At 42.0% G+C, this 17,829-nt stretch overlaps 1 protein-coding gene across 6 annotated transcripts in view; it reads left to right on the top strand.

Annotated features, from left to right (window-relative positions):
- App (amyloid beta precursor protein) overlaps positions 1-17,829 on the top strand; it is a 223,101-nt gene that overhangs the window by 60,287 nt on the left and 144,985 nt on the right. For all 6 annotated transcript variants that reach the window (XM_075959214.1, XM_075959223.1, XM_075959211.1 and 3 more), the window contains exon 3: positions 14,245-14,374. In XM_075959214.1, the coding sequence (XP_075815329.1) occupies positions 14,245-14,374 (130 nt within the window). The remainder of the gene's footprint in view (positions 1-14,244; positions 14,375-17,829) is intronic.

The raw sequence follows: 17,829 nt of genomic DNA, 5'->3' as shown, positions 1-17,829 counted from the left end.
CCTCTGGGCCAAGTGTTTGTCCCTTTTACCCACTTAGTGACGCCTCTGGCAAGGAGCCTGGGGAATAGACTTAGGGGAACTGCAGCATTTAAGGGGAGAAAGAGAAAGCTATGAAGTGGCCAGAGACAGGCTAAGAACTAGCATGGTGAGACCGCGAGTATGGTCAAAACAGAGTGATTGAAATATAATAAATAAGGTCCATTTGTGCCTGTTATTGAAGGGAGAGGAGTGTAAGCTTTTAGAAGTCGTCCAGGTTCACTTGAGTCAACGTCTTAGCATGCATGTTTCACTTGCATGACCATGAATAGGAATCATGCGGCATAATTTCCATGCGACAGGAAATTGGTGCTACACTGTCTGAGTATCAGTGTCTGTGCCCATAGGACTATACAGTCACCATTCAGCATCAAGTCAGTCACAGAAATGTATTCCCCCCAAATCAAATCATCTTTCTCCCGCTACTTTAGGACCTGGACTGCGCATCTCTCTGCTTTTCCCTGTCAGAATACCTCCTTTTACTAGGCGGGCTTGCTGTCTTTCCTTCTGTTCTTCCTTATTTTTTCAGAATATTTGTCTTCACAAATATAAGAATATCACTGATAGTAGGGACAGGTCGAATTGCAGTAATTGCTGCAAGAATGGCGTGAATAAGTGGTGAAGATAAATGTGTAGCTCAAGAAAAGACCTAGGCAGAGAGCTTGAGGTGAACCAAGGCAAAGGAAAATATTTTTGCTTCTGTTTTCGTTGTTACTGTTGTTCCATTTACCTTGTTTGTTTGCTTTCTTTTTAATGAGGGCAACTTGGGCCAAAGGAAGCTGAAGCAAAATCATAGGAAGAGTTGCTCTCCATCCTAAAACTCAGGTGACTGCATAGGAGGAGGCTGAGTATTGCATTATACACAGCTGTGCGTCCCAGTACTTGGGAGGCTAAGGCAAGAGGATTACAAGTTAGAGGCCAGACTACATGGTGGGATTCTGTGTCCAAGGAGGGAGGAGGGTTTGCCAGAAGAACCAAAGGTAAAATGAGACTCCCATTAGTTGAGTCCGGAGAGTTTTGGAAACTGCAAAGAATGGTCTCTAAGAAAGGGTTAACGACGTAGTTTCTATTGCTCAGTGACAGATCCTACTGAACAGCTTATGGATGTGGAGAGGGTTTTGTCTCGCCCAGGGGAAAAGCCCTGCAGTGACGGCACTTCCAAAGCGAAGGAGGCAGGACTGAGGACCGAGACCTAGAATTTACCGAGTCCTATTTCTCCTGTTAATGCTGTTCTTTGTCCTGCATTTACTCCTTTTTCTGTGCTAAAAATGGGCACCCCTTGGGGCTTAGGAAGGTGGAAAGCTGGCAGCCATGATTCTGGGAATGACATCCCAAATTTGTTTTGCTGTTATCCATTGTAATTCTAGGGAGGAGGGGTTCTCAGTGGCTTCATGTTGACCACACAGGAACTTGGCACCTGCACCGGGGTACTTACTCATGTGGCTGTGTGGTCTGGCAGCCCACAAGGCCTGGAAGAGTGGCTGCTAACAGTAGACAGAGGAATACACAGGGCCAAGCAGAATGACCACCATGACCCTGTGTACAGAGGGTACAGACTTGGGCAGTTGTTTTGGCTGGAGTGCTGGCTGGGATCCACCCTGGGTCTTGACTTTAAGTAGCACTGGGAAGAAGGAGCGTGGGTGGAGATAATCGCTCATGACTTTTATTGGAGTTAGACATTGCCGACAAGATTCCTTGTTGGTGTTTTAGGGTCTCCCTGACATTCCCCACATTGTAGCTCCCCTGTTATTTGTAATGAATAGCTTTCATTTATAGATCTGAATTTTTGTATGTGTTGCTAGAACACATTTCTTTTGCCTTTATTCCTCCTTTAACTCCACGTTTATATTTTAAATGGCATTGATTGATTTGTTGCTTGAAATGAGAAGGCAAATAATAGTCTTAACAATTTCCTACATCCTCTGCTTACCATTTTGTTAAATTATAATATTTTTGTAAGTTATAATCTTAAGGTCTGTTCTGTTGCAATAATTCCCGTGCCATAGGTTCTTTTCAAATGGACTTGTTTACAGCCAATCTTTTCACCAACACTAATTCTTATACTTATTAGGTCATTACCATTATCATTATTTGGATTGCCTTTGCCTTAATTAGTCATTGCCAATGAGTTTGCTTAGTATTATAAAATTGGTCTTTTATTGGCATCCATCATTGACAGATTTCTTTAAGATATTATGGAAAGGCCTGGGGAGATGGCTTAAAAAGTAAATTGCTTGCAAAATTCTACCCCCAGAACTCAATGTAGAAAAGCTAAGTGTGAAGTAAAAATGGAATCCATTTTTGGAGAGACTGAGACAGGCAGCTAGTCAGCCATCTTTCTTGGAGTGTTCGAGGCTACTGAGAAACCCTATCTCAAGGGGAAAAAAATAATAGCTGTATGGCACCTGATGATCCATACCCAAAGCTGTCCTTTGGCCATCACCCACACATGGACACATGTGTATATGCAAACACACACATACACACACACGCTCACAAACCGTCCCTACTCATTACCAATAACATGGCTAAATATTTAATGGTATTTTTCTCCTAATAATGGTGAATTTATTTTATGTATGTACTGCAATCTCTGTGACTAAAGTTCAGATGTTTTAGAAGCAGTCTGCTGAGTCAGGGAGGCAGCTGTTAGCAATTTGAGCTTAGGGTAGACAGGAGGAGCTGGACTCATGACTCTGAGACCTCGTTTTGACCTTTTGCTAACCAAATCAAATTTCCTACTAAATATATTTTTGCTTTTGCTTTATAAAGATGCATTTAACCATTGAGTAGTGCTTAGCACAGTGTAGTGTTTTAATATTGATTCTTTGATGGGTGTCTAAGGTTTTCTATTGCTGGGAAGAGACACCATGACCAAGGCAACTCTTTAAAGGAAAACACCTTTTTACCTATATATTCCCTTCTGTTCCCAAGTATGGTAGTTAGCAGTTTTTCTTCTACACAGACAATGTTGAAGTACAAGGCCCTCCTTCACTTTTAGTTATGCTTTCTATTAATTCCATGTAGATTTTTCCTTTATTCCGGATCAAATATGTATTGAACACTCTTAACCAGATAAATGGTTCTGTGTTGCCATAGTTCATAGGCAAGGCCAACCTTCTTGGATAGGGTTTGGAGATGAGTTGTTCAGAAATGAGTAGCTAGCGTTGATGACATCAGGAGGGTGGAGTCCTGTGGATGGTATTGATACCCTTATAGAAAGAAAGACCAGAGAGCCAGATCTCTTGACTTGCTCATACAAAGAAGACCTGTGAAAATGCAGTGAGAAAACAGAAAAAAAATAGCCCTCAGTAGCACCCATTATAGCTTGGTCTTGTCACCTTCCAGAACTGTGTGTGACAAAATATGTTTCCAATGTTTAAGTTGCCCTGGGTGTGGTATTTTGCTGTAGCACTTCGACCAGGACCCCATTATGCTTCCTGTAGGCACAGGTACTAGAGCCCCATGGTGCTGCAGAGAGTGACATTTTGAGAGGTCATGGTTCATAAAACCTTTTATCTGGCAACCTGAAGCATGCTGGTCATCATTTCATAATGCTTATGGATGACTTTTGCTCACAGGAGACTGGAGTGGGATGGGCAGAAGCATCCTTGTCTATCCTGAGGGAGCCTCCTCCACAACAGTGGCGCCTGTGGCTCCCTTCCAAGGAGCCATTTCTTTCCACTGTTAACAGTTTTAAAGTTTTTAGACAAGAGTCTGGGGAATGTGCAGCTTTGGCCTCATTTTCTTTAGTCAATGAAGATGCAAGCACTATGATAGACCTGCAGCAGTAGAGAGGAAAATACAGTGTAACTTTCAATGCTCGGGTTAGCCACAAGAACAAATGATCATAGTAGACCTGCAGTTATCTTCTGGGACTTTTCTCTGGTCTATACTAGAAGCAAAGAGCACTGAATTTATGGAAAAACAAACAAAAAACAGAACCAACAACTTGACTGTAACCTCATAAATCACTTATAATTAGTTTAACTACGTAAGAATAGCCATTTGCCCTTATAGGCTATTGGAGAGATTTGGCTGAAGAAATGTCTAAATATCAAGCCTCAGAGAAACAAGTCTTATGTATTTTCTATTTGTGGCTCCTACACATTTCAGAGTTACATGGAATCATGTCTGTCTATGTCCTAACAGTGGAAGCGGTGTCTAGAGGAGCAAAGGGAACTGAGTGTGTGAGAATTTACGAATCAAAGTGCGTGTACAGTCAATGTGCACATTTAGAAATATAAAACCCTTAAAAATAAAAGAGATCAAACCTTGGGGGTGTTATCCCCTTGAAAAACATTAAAGCTTAAGAACAACAACAACAACAAAGAAACTTGCTAGGTTTCATTGCCCTCCTTTGTGGTGAAGTGAGATTTTTGGAAAACATTGTTTCATTTACCCCACAGGCTTCAGCGTGTGAGAAGGAAAGGAGAAAAAGGGCTTCAGTTCTTCAACTGAAGACTTTATTCTTTCCCATTCAGTCCAGGCAAACTTGGCCGTGTGACCAAAGACCAGCAAGGATAGGATTTTGTGTCAACTCTTGCCTTTCCTGGCTGACAAGGAGTGCGAATACACACAGTTCCATCAGATTGGGAAGGAAATCTAAAAAATGCAGATGGTGGGATATAGCATAGAGAGTCATGATGGGGGGTTGTGGAGACTCGGGGTCTAAATTTCAGCTTAGCGGGAGCCATGGGGTGTGTTAGGACAATACTTTCTGGTGGGATTTTTCAGTAAAATAATGTGTTCTCACTGGTAGTCTGACTGGGAAGAGAATTCAAATCACAAATGAAGGTGGGAAAATCGGTGTGGAAGGTCATTCATTCTCTGTGCTCTGTTAGAGGCCCCGTGGTACAGTACAGGAGGAACGTGATTCAGGGCAATCTGGGAACAATGTCTGTCCTGTCTTAAGAGTGTGTCCTTACTTCATAACTGGGGCAGACAGGTGGTATAAAAGCCATTTGTTGAGAGTTACATTAGAAATCATATATGGCCTCAATCTTACTCTGCCCCACTCTGGTCCCCAGCATGCAGAATTCTTGCTAGACAGGACTTTCTGGAGGTACTGTTGGCTCTGGGACCATCCACTTGGAACCAGCCTCTGGAGGCTGCTGAGGATGGGAAAAGTGTGGATGGATGCGAATGACTTTGCTTATCACCTCTACTATTAGATTATAGGCACATGGGCACGTTTTCTCATGTTCCTAAGTAAGTTCTTTTCCACTGCTAATGATTGTCTGTGATTTCTTTAACCTTGTTCCTCTAAATGAATGGTTGTTTTGTCTGTGATTAACAGACAACAAATATACCACTGAGTGCAGGAACAAAAACTTGAACTGGGTGTGGAGGTGCACATCTTTATCTCAAACATCAGGGAGGCAGAGGCAGGTGGATCTCTAGGACTTCAAGACCATCCTGGTCTACAAAGCCAGTTCCAGGACAGCCAGGGCTGTTATACAGCAAGCAAACAAACCAAAAAGCTTGATGTGTGAATTTAACACAGCTATCTCCGTTCCCTAACTTTCTATTCTAGAATTTATTATATAACCAAATATGGGCTTCCGAGGAAGGGTTATTTCTCTCTTAGTTCTTCTGTAATATAAAAAAAAATTGTTGAAAGACTAAACAGATTGCTCTTATATTTCTTGTCAATCTCACATCTTTTAGGGTTGTCCTACTTGGCTTTCTGCTGCTGTGATAAACAGCAGGGCCCAAAGCAACTTGGCAAGTAAAAGATTTATTTCAGTGTACAGTTCACACTCCATCAGTGAGAGAAACCAAGGCAGGAATTAGACGCAGGAACTGAAGCAGAGGCCATCGAGGGGCACTGATACTGCTTGGCTTATGTCCAGCTATCTTTCCTATGCAGCCCAGGCCCACCTGCCTAGGGATGATACTGCCCACAGTGCCCAGGGTCCTCCTGTATCGGCTGACAATGAAGACAATGGCCACAGACATGTCCCCTCAGCCAGTGTGATGGAGACACATTTCAGTGGAAGTTCCCTCTCCTCGAGTTCTTACCAGCTGACTATGGCAGGAGTGTACCTGTAGCTTTGGTCTTCCAGCTTTGCCAGCTCAAAACTGACCCCAAATCATAAGCACACAATCATTATAGTGTTGCTATTTAAAAGATCTAAGAATTCATATTAAGTGAAACAGTTTTTGAATAGGCAGATCATACTTTCTGTATATGAGTTATGGGTATGTGTTGTTCATGTAGTGGTCTGTTTAGATTCAAGGATTGCTTGGTACTTAGGGCTAAAAGAGATGAGGTCTATCTAAATAGTGTAAGATAAGAAATATAGCAAGAATGTGTATGTCTTTGTTTGCCTTCTGTTGCTGTGTTAAAACACTGAACGGATCCAACTATGGGAAGAAAAGATTTATTTCATGTTACATTTCCAGGTCACACTCCGTTACCGAGGGAACTCAGAGCAGGAACTCCAACAGAACCTGAAGCAGAAACCATGGAGTATCACTGCTTACTGGCCTGATCCCCTTGGCTACTGCTCAGTCACCTTTCTATACAACCCAGGACCTCCTGCCCAAGGGTTGCACCACCCACATCAACCAGCCATCAAGACGGTTCCCCAGAGGAACAAAGGGCAGTCAGATCTGGACAATCCCTCCACTAAATCTCCCTCCTCCCTCATGACTCTCGGTTGCGTCCAGTTGACAATAAGAACTAACAGAGAGAAAACCAATGTATGAACTAGGCAACGTGCGCACAGCTACCGTTTGTACACATCTATTTTTGTGTCCTGCCTTGCGTCCTTGGCGTCCCCTATTTGCTTTTCCTTTGAGCCCTTTGGAAATGCAATAGCATGTCAGCCAAGCAAAGCTCCTTCACATTTCCCAGCACCAAGTGTGACTGTGGGGCTATAACAACATGTTAATATGCAGTGTCAGAAGCAGAGTTGGGTCAGATTGTTGGGAATCGCACTCTCGCCCAGCAGCATTTTGCCTCCCGCCTCTTGTAAGGCATCCTTGTGAAAACACAGCCCCGCTCTCCTCCCCGACATTGCAGAAGTGTTTCATCAGCTGCGTGTTGCCTCTCAGCACCTCATTAAGTCGCAAGCAGAGACAACTTTTTTCAGCTCCCATTTCTCTTTCTCAACTAAATGAGATGTTCTGTTTTCTGTATCCCCTCTCATTAGCAGAATTGATGTGGGAAACAATTTAGGATGCAATTTTTCATCAGGTTTCAGCAACTTTAAAGTGTGTCACTTAAATCGAGAAACAGGAGTGTGTTCTCTTGCACACACTCTGTCTTGGCTTATGTACCGAAGTTCATGCAGCTGAAAATATACTATTAATATGCTCACTGCGTGCTTAGAAAAGACACTGGCGTTAGCTGTTAATGCCTGGTTTCCTCCTCTGTGAAGTGAGGCAATTGCTCCTGAGAACTGGGTGACGTGCTGCCCAGGAAGTGTTTGCTGCGCTGTCTGGCATTAGGAAAACCCTCTGTTATTGTATATTTTTGTTTTCTTCTTGAATATATGCTTTCAGAAGTTGAATTGGTTTATTTCACACATTATGTCATGATTAGGCCACCTCTGGATCTTTTCCTAGAAGGGTTTTGTTTTATATAAATGAGATAGCGACAGCTCCAGGGACAATATTAGTTATGTAAGTCACCAAGGGTGTGCTTGCTCCTGCTGTTTACTGACCTGTAGACAAAAATGTCCTGAAGCACCACAGATTAGATGCAGGCTTCTAGTATATATGCTTAAAGTACCACATAGTTCTAACATGAAAACAAAATAGAAATGTCCTTTAAGATATTACTGCTGTGAACAAAAACACTCTTTCGTCAGCCATATGTTGTTTGTGTGAGTCTATTTTGCCCCAAGTTTCTGTTAGAAGTATTTGCTACTACCTCTCTTTAGAAGAACAATATTGGAGGTTATTTTTCTCAGAAAGCTCATAATCCAGTAACTGTTTATAGTAGTGCTTGTAAGATATAGGCGTGTGATGCCCAAAGGGAGCCTAATGCGTATAGAATGTTTCTGTCGTGAATAGTATCAGACTTTAACCAGAAATAACGTTAAATATTTGTCAGACATTTAGTGTGCTGTCATAGTGTGTGTGTCGGAGTGGGGGGGGTGTCTCAAACTTCAACCCTTAGCTCCTGCCTTCAAGGAGCAAGCAAGCGCGCGCACACACACACACATATATTCCGTCAGGATAGATGTCCATGTGGCCAGTTGTCAGTCCCTGAGTGAGAGCAATCATCAATCATGGGATGAAGTGGTCTGATTGTGGAAACAAAAGGATTCAAGGAGGGACACTAGAGGAACCAGCAAATGAAGTTGGCTGTTCCCTTAGTTTCTCTTCAACTATAAGGACCATGAAGCTGATTTTTATTATATTTTCAAGAGAGATACTGAAAAGTGGTATTTCTTTGAATCTGAATGTACTTGCTGTACGTTTCAGAGGCTTGGAGCTCAACTGCTCTGAGTCTCTCGCTCTGCGGCAGCGTTTCTCTCTGCACCTAGTCCTGTTTTACTTCCCTGGATCAACATTATCATCTGGATGCCTAGCCTTGCCTTTGCATGTTTTGCCCTGGCTTATCCTAATGCCCGACCAAGTATCCTTGTCACCAGTGAGAGCCTGTATATATTCAGAACTCTTGAGCAAGAGAATGAAGTTATATTTTGCTTTGGTCTGGCACCAGGTAGCTAGAGACAGAGCTATTATGGAGGTAAAATGGGGATTGCTAAATGCCCTCCACCATGTGGCTGAGAATCATTGTACTTGAAACACAGTGTATTTTTACAGTGACTGACCCGTAGCTGAGGACCAGTAGGAATTGGGTATAGCTGACTTTTTAAGTAGCTGACACAGGTTTAGCTTTGGCCTTGCTTTAGGCATCTGCAAATATGGTATTTCAAAGACTTGTATTTAAACATTTACAAATTTTTCTTTTCTTTTATGTGTGTGGATGTTTTATCTGCATGATAGGTGTGTACACCACATGCATGCTATGACCCCGAGTCAGAAGAGGGCATTGGATCCCCCAGAACTCTAGGTAGATTCCAGCCACCGCGATGATACTGGGAATCAAACCTGGGTCTTCTGCAAGATACAAGTGCTCTTAACTGATGAGACATCTTTCCACCCCCCCCCCCCAAGTCCCCTATTTTAATCAAGAAAGCAGCTTCACACACAAAATACTATAGAAAAGAAAGGAGTGAGACTACAGTTTGTTCATGCCCCTTCTACTGTCATTCTGGTAGAACATCATCAGTGACAGTTGTCCCACTAACAATGCATGTTTTGCATGTAAAGTACATGCAAATTACACAAAATACTCGGAAATTAAGGACTGACCCCCAAAGTTATTCTCCAACTTCTGCACATGTGACATAGCAAGCATGAGTCAGCATTGACTTACAATTGCACGTGCACACACACACATGCACGCACACACACATGCATGCACACACTCACGAGACCCATGGCATTCTTACCTCCTTTATTAAAACTTACTGTGCCACAAGAAAATATTAAATATTGAGCTGTTCCTGTGCTCAAATATTGATGAAAAGTTAGAAACTTATTTTACAAGGTCATTTATGTATTGTAATTCTTTTAATTTTTTTTAATTTTGTTTTGTGTTTTGAGACAAGGTCTCTCTCTCTCTGTATCCCTGGTTGCCCAGAAGCTCACTAGCCTCAAACTCACAGAGACCCTCCCAAGTGCTGAGACATAAGGCATGCATCAGCATGTGCACCATTTAACTTTTAATTCTTGACTAAGACTATGATCTCATACATAATCATAAAAATGCATTATTGTCTCTGTAGACTTCTATTGGAACTACTTAAATAAGCATTCAGACTTTAGTTTTGTAGCTTTTAAAAATGTAGGTGTTTCATTTTGTGTGTGTGTGGGGGGGTTTGCTTTGTCGGGGTTTGCTCCTTTGTCATCAGATTACCTGATTTGTCGTTCAGTACTTCAAAAGAAAATCTGCTCCTTTATTTTTTTCCCCTTTAAACAAACTTCCTGGTGTTTATAACAACAAAATATTTTTCTCTTAGGCCATTGGAAATGAATAATTCTTCATCTGTGTGTAGTGACCATGTCAGGTTGACGTGACTGTGGCCATGCTATTCATTAAGGAAATAGACAGACTACACGGGTTATGCAGCAGTTCAGATTTGATGATCTCCACATCTTCCTGCATATGTACACTGCCGTCAGTAAGATGGAGGGAAGTGGAGAAGCCCAGAGAGTCACACACCTGTCCTAGATTTTGTGGATGGAATTGGAAATTAATTGTTTGGCTGATCACCATTCGAAGCTCTGGTAGTCTCAAGGGAGAGCCACGCGTTCACGGTTTTAGTTTGTCAGTTTGCAATTCTTCCTGCTTAGACACCGGGAGTTGAATAATTTACTGGTCTACTGCACCAGATATTATTCCAGGAATCTGACGATGGCTTGTGAACAGTGGAAGCAAGGAGGCCCCTTCTCTTCCCCGTCAGTTTGTAAACATAATTTGTTGGTTTAAATGGAAACGAAGGAAATGTGGTGTGACTGTCTATTATAGGGACTTACAGAAAACTGACGTCTGAGAAGCTTCGTGGTAGGGTGGCATTTATGAAGTGCCAGCTGGAATCCTTTAGAAAAATGCAGTAACTCACACTTTACTGCACAGAAAGTCACGTCCCCCAGGGCGAACTCTCATGCCATCGAGTTTATGACTCAGGAGTGCTGTTCGTATGTGGTCTAATAACCAAAGAAAGGTGGGAGAATTATATTTCTGTACACAAAGCTACTTGTCTTTCATTATACGGAATAAAGCTGTGGGGCTGTAAAATTTTTAGTGGCATTTTCAAGGAGAGCCTTGTGGGCGCCTTGAAATGCATGTACCGAAGTGTCAAAGATACTTAAGCGCAAAATAAGATGAAGCAAAGATAGCTGTGCCCTCTGAAGCTAAACTGCTGGTTGTGTTTGAAGAATCCAGTGCGGGGCTCTGACTTACAAGTGACAGTCTCTTATTTTTATTTTCTATTGTTTGCGCATGCACGTGGATGTGTGTGGGTGAACAGGCACTACCGTGTGTGTGTGTGTGTGTGTGTGTGTGTGTGTGTGTGTGTGTTCACGCACGTGCAGAAGATTGGACTCAGGCCAGCAGGTGCCTTTATCCACTGAATAATCTCATAGGTCCTGACTTATGCATTAGTGTGTGTTCTCCTCACATAACCTCCACCATTAAATTTAGTCCACATGATTACTCTCACCAATGCCTTTTAAAATGAAGTATACAGTTTTATACTGTACATATTTACATATTTACCAAAAGAAAAAGCAAAACAAGACAAACAACAAAATAGAAAGGAAGGCGGAGAGATGCTCAGGATTCCTGCCTCGTCAACACACCTCACGGTACAGCTGTGATAAGGCATGAGCCTGTGTGGGCATGCCCTTGTCACGCACACTTTGTAGCTTGTATTAGGGCTTGCTCTTGGTGTTGTTCCCTCTGAGTTTGGACAGGTGAAATGGCAGTAGTTTCTATGTGCTCTGTCTTCTTCTCCTGAGACCTGAAGCGCCACTTTCTTCTGTGTGCATATGTGAGATTGCGTGCAACTGACATTTGTCAGGTATGTGTGTACAGGGTTATATGCAAGTGGGAAGGACAATTTTGAGTTTCTGTCTGTTCTTCAAGAGTCATGCACTTTTTATTTTTGTAAGATTTATCTTATTTTATGCTTAAGAATGTCTTGTCTATTTATGTCCACCATGTATGTGTCTGGTGCACACAGAGGTCCCAAGAGGGTGTTGGATCCCATGAAACTGGAGTTAAGGATAGTGGTTAGTCACCCTGTGGGTGCTATAGTCAAACTCAGTTTCTCTGCGAGAACAGCTGCTCTAACCCTCAGCCATCTCTCCAGCCCTATCGCCTTGTGTCATGAGACAGGGTCTCTCACTGACTTGGAACTCACAAATTAGGCAAGGTCAGCTGGTCAGGGAGTCCCCAACTCCCCAATTACAACTGCTCCCACAACCTAGGTTCTGAGGATTCACTCAGGTCCTCACGCTGTGTTGCAAGGGCCTTACCCGAACACTAACCTCTCTGCTGCCCTGCCGAGTTGCCTTTTAAGAACTGTCATGTGATGGAAATCATAACAGTATGTATTGGGGGGCACTAAATAATATTTTCTTGTCTAGAATGTAGTTTTTAGATTATTTATCCATTTTCACCATTTCTCAAAGTTTTTTGTTTTGTTTTTGTTCTTGTTTTTTTTAAATACATATTAAAGTAAGGTGATCAAGATATAAGTAATATTGTTTTATACTATTTTTCAATTGTTTTTTTTAAGATTTATTTATTATATATACAGTGTTCTGCCTGCATGTGTGCCTACAGGCCAGAAGAGGGCACCAGATCTCATTACAGATGGTTGTGAGCCACTATGTGGTTGCTGGGAATTGAACTCCAGGCCCTCATGGAAGAACAGTTGGTACTCTTAACTGCTGAGCCTGCTCTCCAGCCCCCTTTTAATTGTGTTTTTCAAGGCAGGATTTCTCTGTAAAACAGCACTGGCTGTCCTAGAATTTGCTCTATATACCTCAAATTTTGTAGTCTCAGACTCAGAGATCCACCTGCCTTTGCCTCCCCAGTACTGGGATTAAAGGTGTATGCCTCCACATCCCAGATGTTTTATAGTATTTTGAGAGGATAATAATCAATGAAAAAAAAACACAACGAACAAGATGTCAGCATTTTAAAATAAAGTCAAGGTCACTCTGATAATCATAAACAGAATACTCCGTATCCATAACACACAGGTGGACATGATCCTCTTGCCGAGGAACCTGGTTCTCACCAGTTCTCAGCATTGTACCCATCAACCGGGGCTGTGTCCTCCTTCATTTCCACTTCCAAGATGCTCATCCCGGTACACCCATAACTCACTTCACCTATGAACTCCTGTGCTTTCAGCCAGCCTAGACCACCATTCTCCTGAGTTGGAGTTGTCCCTGCGCCCACTAATCCCACGGCACACAGCCTCAGTCTTGGGAGTCTTCTGCTCCTGGCTTTCTGTCATCCACTATAACAATTCTTTCGTACGTTATAAGTGATTTTGAGGACTCAGTAATTCCTCCAGTACTCCAGTTTCTCACACCCATGATTCTCATTCCCTCCGTGACCTTGACTTCCTTTCTAATCATCTACTCCCTCTGATGGCCATATTTATATTCTTTGCAATTACTGGTAATTGAGAGTCTTCATTTTAATTCTCACACTCTCCCAAGGACTGCTTCTTCCTGGCTCAGTTTCTCTGATATGTCTACAGCAAACTCTTTAGCTCATTTCTGGATTCCAATTCCATTGTCTTACAATCTTTTGTCTGTGTCTAATTCCCTTCACGTCCTCACCTTCGCCTCTACATTCACAGCCTCCAGTTGGTGCCATCTGCTTCTTTAATGCCTTTAGTCAGCTACGTCTATTGTTATTTATCTTGCAAATCTGCTCACTTTAGAGGCACATTTTATGTTACTATTTTCTTTCAAATCTCCACTCATTATTATTACATAGAAGTGGTCTGATATTTTGCAAATACATTTTAGTTGATTGAGTTTGACATTTCATTCCAAGTGCTCAGCGAACGGCGTGATTTACGAAGAACAGCCATCAGCGAGCAAGATAAGTAGTTTGTGACTGAAGAAGGCGCATTCTTGAGTGCCATACTTCAAATGGCCCTCTTGAAGGCTTTCTTAGTAAAATATTTTTATGTAAACTACTTTAAGAACAGAAGCTGATGTTTGTATGGAAACTGACTACCTTCCGTGCTCTGGGTATAAAATACTTGACAGGTAGAGTGGGTTGAAATTCAGTTAAGATGATATCCTCAAGTGTATCAATAGCTGTTTTCCTTTAAAACGCTACAAGCCATGGTCTTCAATAATCTGTTTATCTTGCATAGAGAATGACCTCATGCTTCCAAGAGTCTCCACTCCTCCATGTTTCTACTTTGTCTCCTTTGGACACATGGGCAGTTTAAATACAAAGCACTAGGCACTGCCAGTCAGCCCTTTTTTCCTTACACTGATGCTCTTGTTTGGCTAGAGCCGAGCAGAGCAACTTGGCTCTCAGGGGATAACGGGACCTTTTAATGGCAGTAGAGGTCCAGCAGGCCCGTGCGCTTACCAGGCTTTGCTGCGAGTAATGGTTTCCCCTTCTCTTGTGCTCCGTAGGTCTACCCTGAACTGCAGATCACAAACGTGGTGGAAGCCAACCAGCCAGTGACCATCCAGAACTGGTGCAAGCGAGGCCGCAAGCAGTGCAAGACCCACACCCACATCGTGATTCCCTACCGCTGCTTAGGTGAGCCAGCCAGCCGTTCCCACAACTGGTGTTGATAGGTGATATTCTATATGGTCATGTGCATATATGATGCCTTTAGCATGCTGTCACCAACGTATCTGTGCATTTCACATCTGTAGATTCATCCGAACATGGGCGGAAAATAACTGAGAAACACATGCTGAACAATACTGTATCTATATTTACGTATCATTTATATTGCATGCGATATTATAAGTAAGGAGAGGTTTATTTGTTGCTTTATTATTTATTGTGGTGCTTGAGAATAAATGTAGGACTTTATATAGGCTATAGGCGAGGCACGCATTATACCACATTGTATCACAAACCTGGGAGAGGTAGTTTGAAGTATAAAAGAGGTTGTATGTAGGTTATGGGTAAATACTGTGTCATTTCCTATGAGACTCGGAGTTTTATTGTCCACAACGCCCACATCTACTGAGTGAGAAACATCTGGTGGTGGAGTCATAGAGTCTCACAAGCTGTTCTGTTCCCATTTTTGCTGTCCAGTTTCACCAGTGGCAGGCCTGGTGTATTTCTTCCCAGGATTTGACAGAAGAAAGAAAGTGAAGTTCCCCCTCTCACTAATTCCTCAGAAAGCCCTTTCCTCGAGCACCCTTTGTTTCTGAAGTTGCAAATGGTCATGAAATGTGTTTGATTGTTTTGTTGTCTACTTACTCGTATCAAACTGGAGGGAACGGCGTGGTCACAAAGGAAGGCTCATAATCTTGCACTAACTCCAAATTTTACTTTCATTTTTGTCTTGTCAAAAAGAGCCATCCTTGTCTTTTGGGAGTGCTGCCTTAAGTTCATTTTCTATCTTATGCCTCTTCTTAGCTGCCATTTTATGGGAACAAGCCTGGTAGTGGTAGCCCTATTTGATTTGACAAATTCCATAAACGTTTCCCATTGTTATTAATTAGTAAGAAGGCTGTAAATAAGGATGTAGAAAGTATAGACAAATATTGATAACTTTTTATAAAGCCTAAAAGGAATCTCTGATAGATATAAGGCAGTGGGTTTGAGCCCAGACACTTTAGCAACAAGGGCTCCAGACCAAACTTTGCAGATAAAGCTCACTAGAGATTCTAGAGACATGCACAGATAGCATTTGTTGAGCAGTGGATCCCACAAGAGCATCCTGCAGGCTGGTGGGATGACTGTGTGGGTAGGAGAGATGCTCTTCTAAGTTCAGTTCCTAGTACCCAAGTCAGGTCAGGGAAGCACAGTGCTTGTTAAGCTCTAGCCTTGCAGCCTTCAAGGGCCCTTTCACTCATAGTCACATCCTCCCCCCATATATATAGGGTGTGTGTGTGTGTGTGTGTGTGTGTGTGTGTGTGTGTGTATGAACATGCTGATTTCTATTTATTTGTGCATGTAGTTTGAGAAACCAACAGAAAACACGGGAGTGGGGCATTAGAATGAAGATCTCACCTGCATTTCAGATCCAGTGAATAAATAAGGAGGGCAGCGTTGACCATATTCTTAGCCTAATAATGGTCTGTGCATTTTCTTCCTCTTCCTTCTTCTTTTAATGCCTTCTAAGGCCCTAAGCTCTTTACTGTATGGTTAATAAATAGAGAATTAATACGAGAATATAAAGTGAATAAGGTTCAGATACTAATCTGAACTAAATCCAGACCTCATGCTGTAGAGCTTCCACAAGAAGCCCGATTTTATACCATGAACACACAGGGACCACATTGATAAAACTTGTTATATCGCTTAGGGGAACAGTCTCACTAATTTGCCTCTGACACTGGTTTCACCTAGCAAACACCAGTTAGTAATGATGGTGTCCTGTCCTCAGCTCTTACCCCTAACTGTTCTAGAACCATTTCACTTGGTGAGAGTTATAGAGATGGACAGGACAGACAGGGGAAAAGGAAAATGGCGAAGTGACTCTCAGTCGTGCGAGAGACCCTGTGAAAAACTGAGGAAGATTGAATTCCCTTTTGCCTCTGTGACCAGATTTCTCTTTTATCTTTTGAATAGAGTCTGAACTCCTTTGATGTTGAAGTACATAATTCAGGGAGGCAGGCCGCTTGGGACATGCTCAGGAAATTTCCCAGGTCTGGCTCAGCATCTGATATGGAATGAACACTCTGACACTAACCGTTTCTGACTGCTAATAGACTAGATAATCATTAGATATTCCCAGCAGGCATCTGGCTTGTTTGAATCTTTTATTGTGTTTCTCATCTTATAAGTCCCCGGCCTTTTCCCACTGGACCTGAAATAGACTGTTAGTTGACAGGCAAAGCACACCTGTTTCTTGCTTTGCCAGTAAGTTTAGATTAGAATTAAGAGATATGACATCGTCTATTTCTTGGGCAGTCGCAAATTTTCTAGATGTCTCAAATGTAAGTGCTACAGAAGGCATAAAAATATTGCTAATGTGTGTATGCATGGTATGTCTTCAATTTGGAGAAAAAGAATTAAAGACAGTACATGACTCCTGTACATATTGTTTGCATGAATATTGTAAATGGTAACTTTTTTAACCTTCATTTCTCCAAGTCTTTCCTTCCTTTTCCCCTGACTTCTTGACTTCCCCTTCATCTCTCTGTCATATCCTTAGTAACTGCATAGGGCAGCCACTGGAATTGTTATTCTGTGAGGTCCTCCTACACATGGGAGAATGTCAGTCACCAGAGAGGTTAGATGTTTTGATATAAGTCACACAGCTGCAGTGTATTAAGATCAGGACCAGAGCCCACCATTTCTTCATTCATCATCAGTATTCTTTGTGATTTATTTAAAAAAAAAGTATTAGAATAACTATCCACTTGCTATATAAATTCAAATCATGTAAGAAAGGTTGTGAGTTTGAAACAATAAATGTTAAAATTCTACAATAGTATTGTGTTGATAAAGGCAGCAACGCTGACCTTTGGTACTGTATAAATTGGAGCGGTAAAGTCTTCTGATAATGAAAGAGGTAATCAGTGGCTTTTTTTTCTTTAAAATTTGCTCCTGAAACAAAGAATTATTGTTTAATCTCAATCTAAGAACTCTCTGAAACCTCTAACTGTATCCAAATATATACTTTAGACAAAGGAGAGATTTACTAAAGTTTATTCCCACAAAGATGTGACCTAGAAGCAAGAGTAAGATTGTCTTATGCATTGCTGTGTTGAAATTCAAAACATTCAAAACAAATCTTGAGAAGAATGCCTGTCATTCCTGGCATGCAGCCTCCTGACCTCTGTCTCCTATGAAGGACCCAGCAGGGCACTAGCTGAGTTCTCCCTGCACCCTGTGTTTGCCTTGGAGACTTGCTCTGCAGTATCTTCTATTGCTTATGGGATGGGGAAGTGCATTATGTTGCCTTTGGCACTTTTCTCCCATGGCATGGATGGCTACCCTTGGGAGCGTGCTGGCCTTCTCATTTCACTTTTTGTTTGTGATACTTCTAGAACCAGAGTATAGGATCTGACTTGATCGTGCAAACA

This window comes from Microtus pennsylvanicus, chromosome 1 (genome assembly GCF_037038515.1).
Source record: "Microtus pennsylvanicus isolate mMicPen1 chromosome 1, mMicPen1.hap1, whole genome shotgun sequence".
Taxonomy (NCBI): Eukaryota; Metazoa; Chordata; class Mammalia; order Rodentia; family Cricetidae; genus Microtus; species Microtus pennsylvanicus.
Note: the sequence above shows the minus strand (reverse complement) of the source record. Positions and strands in the feature narration are given on the sequence as shown.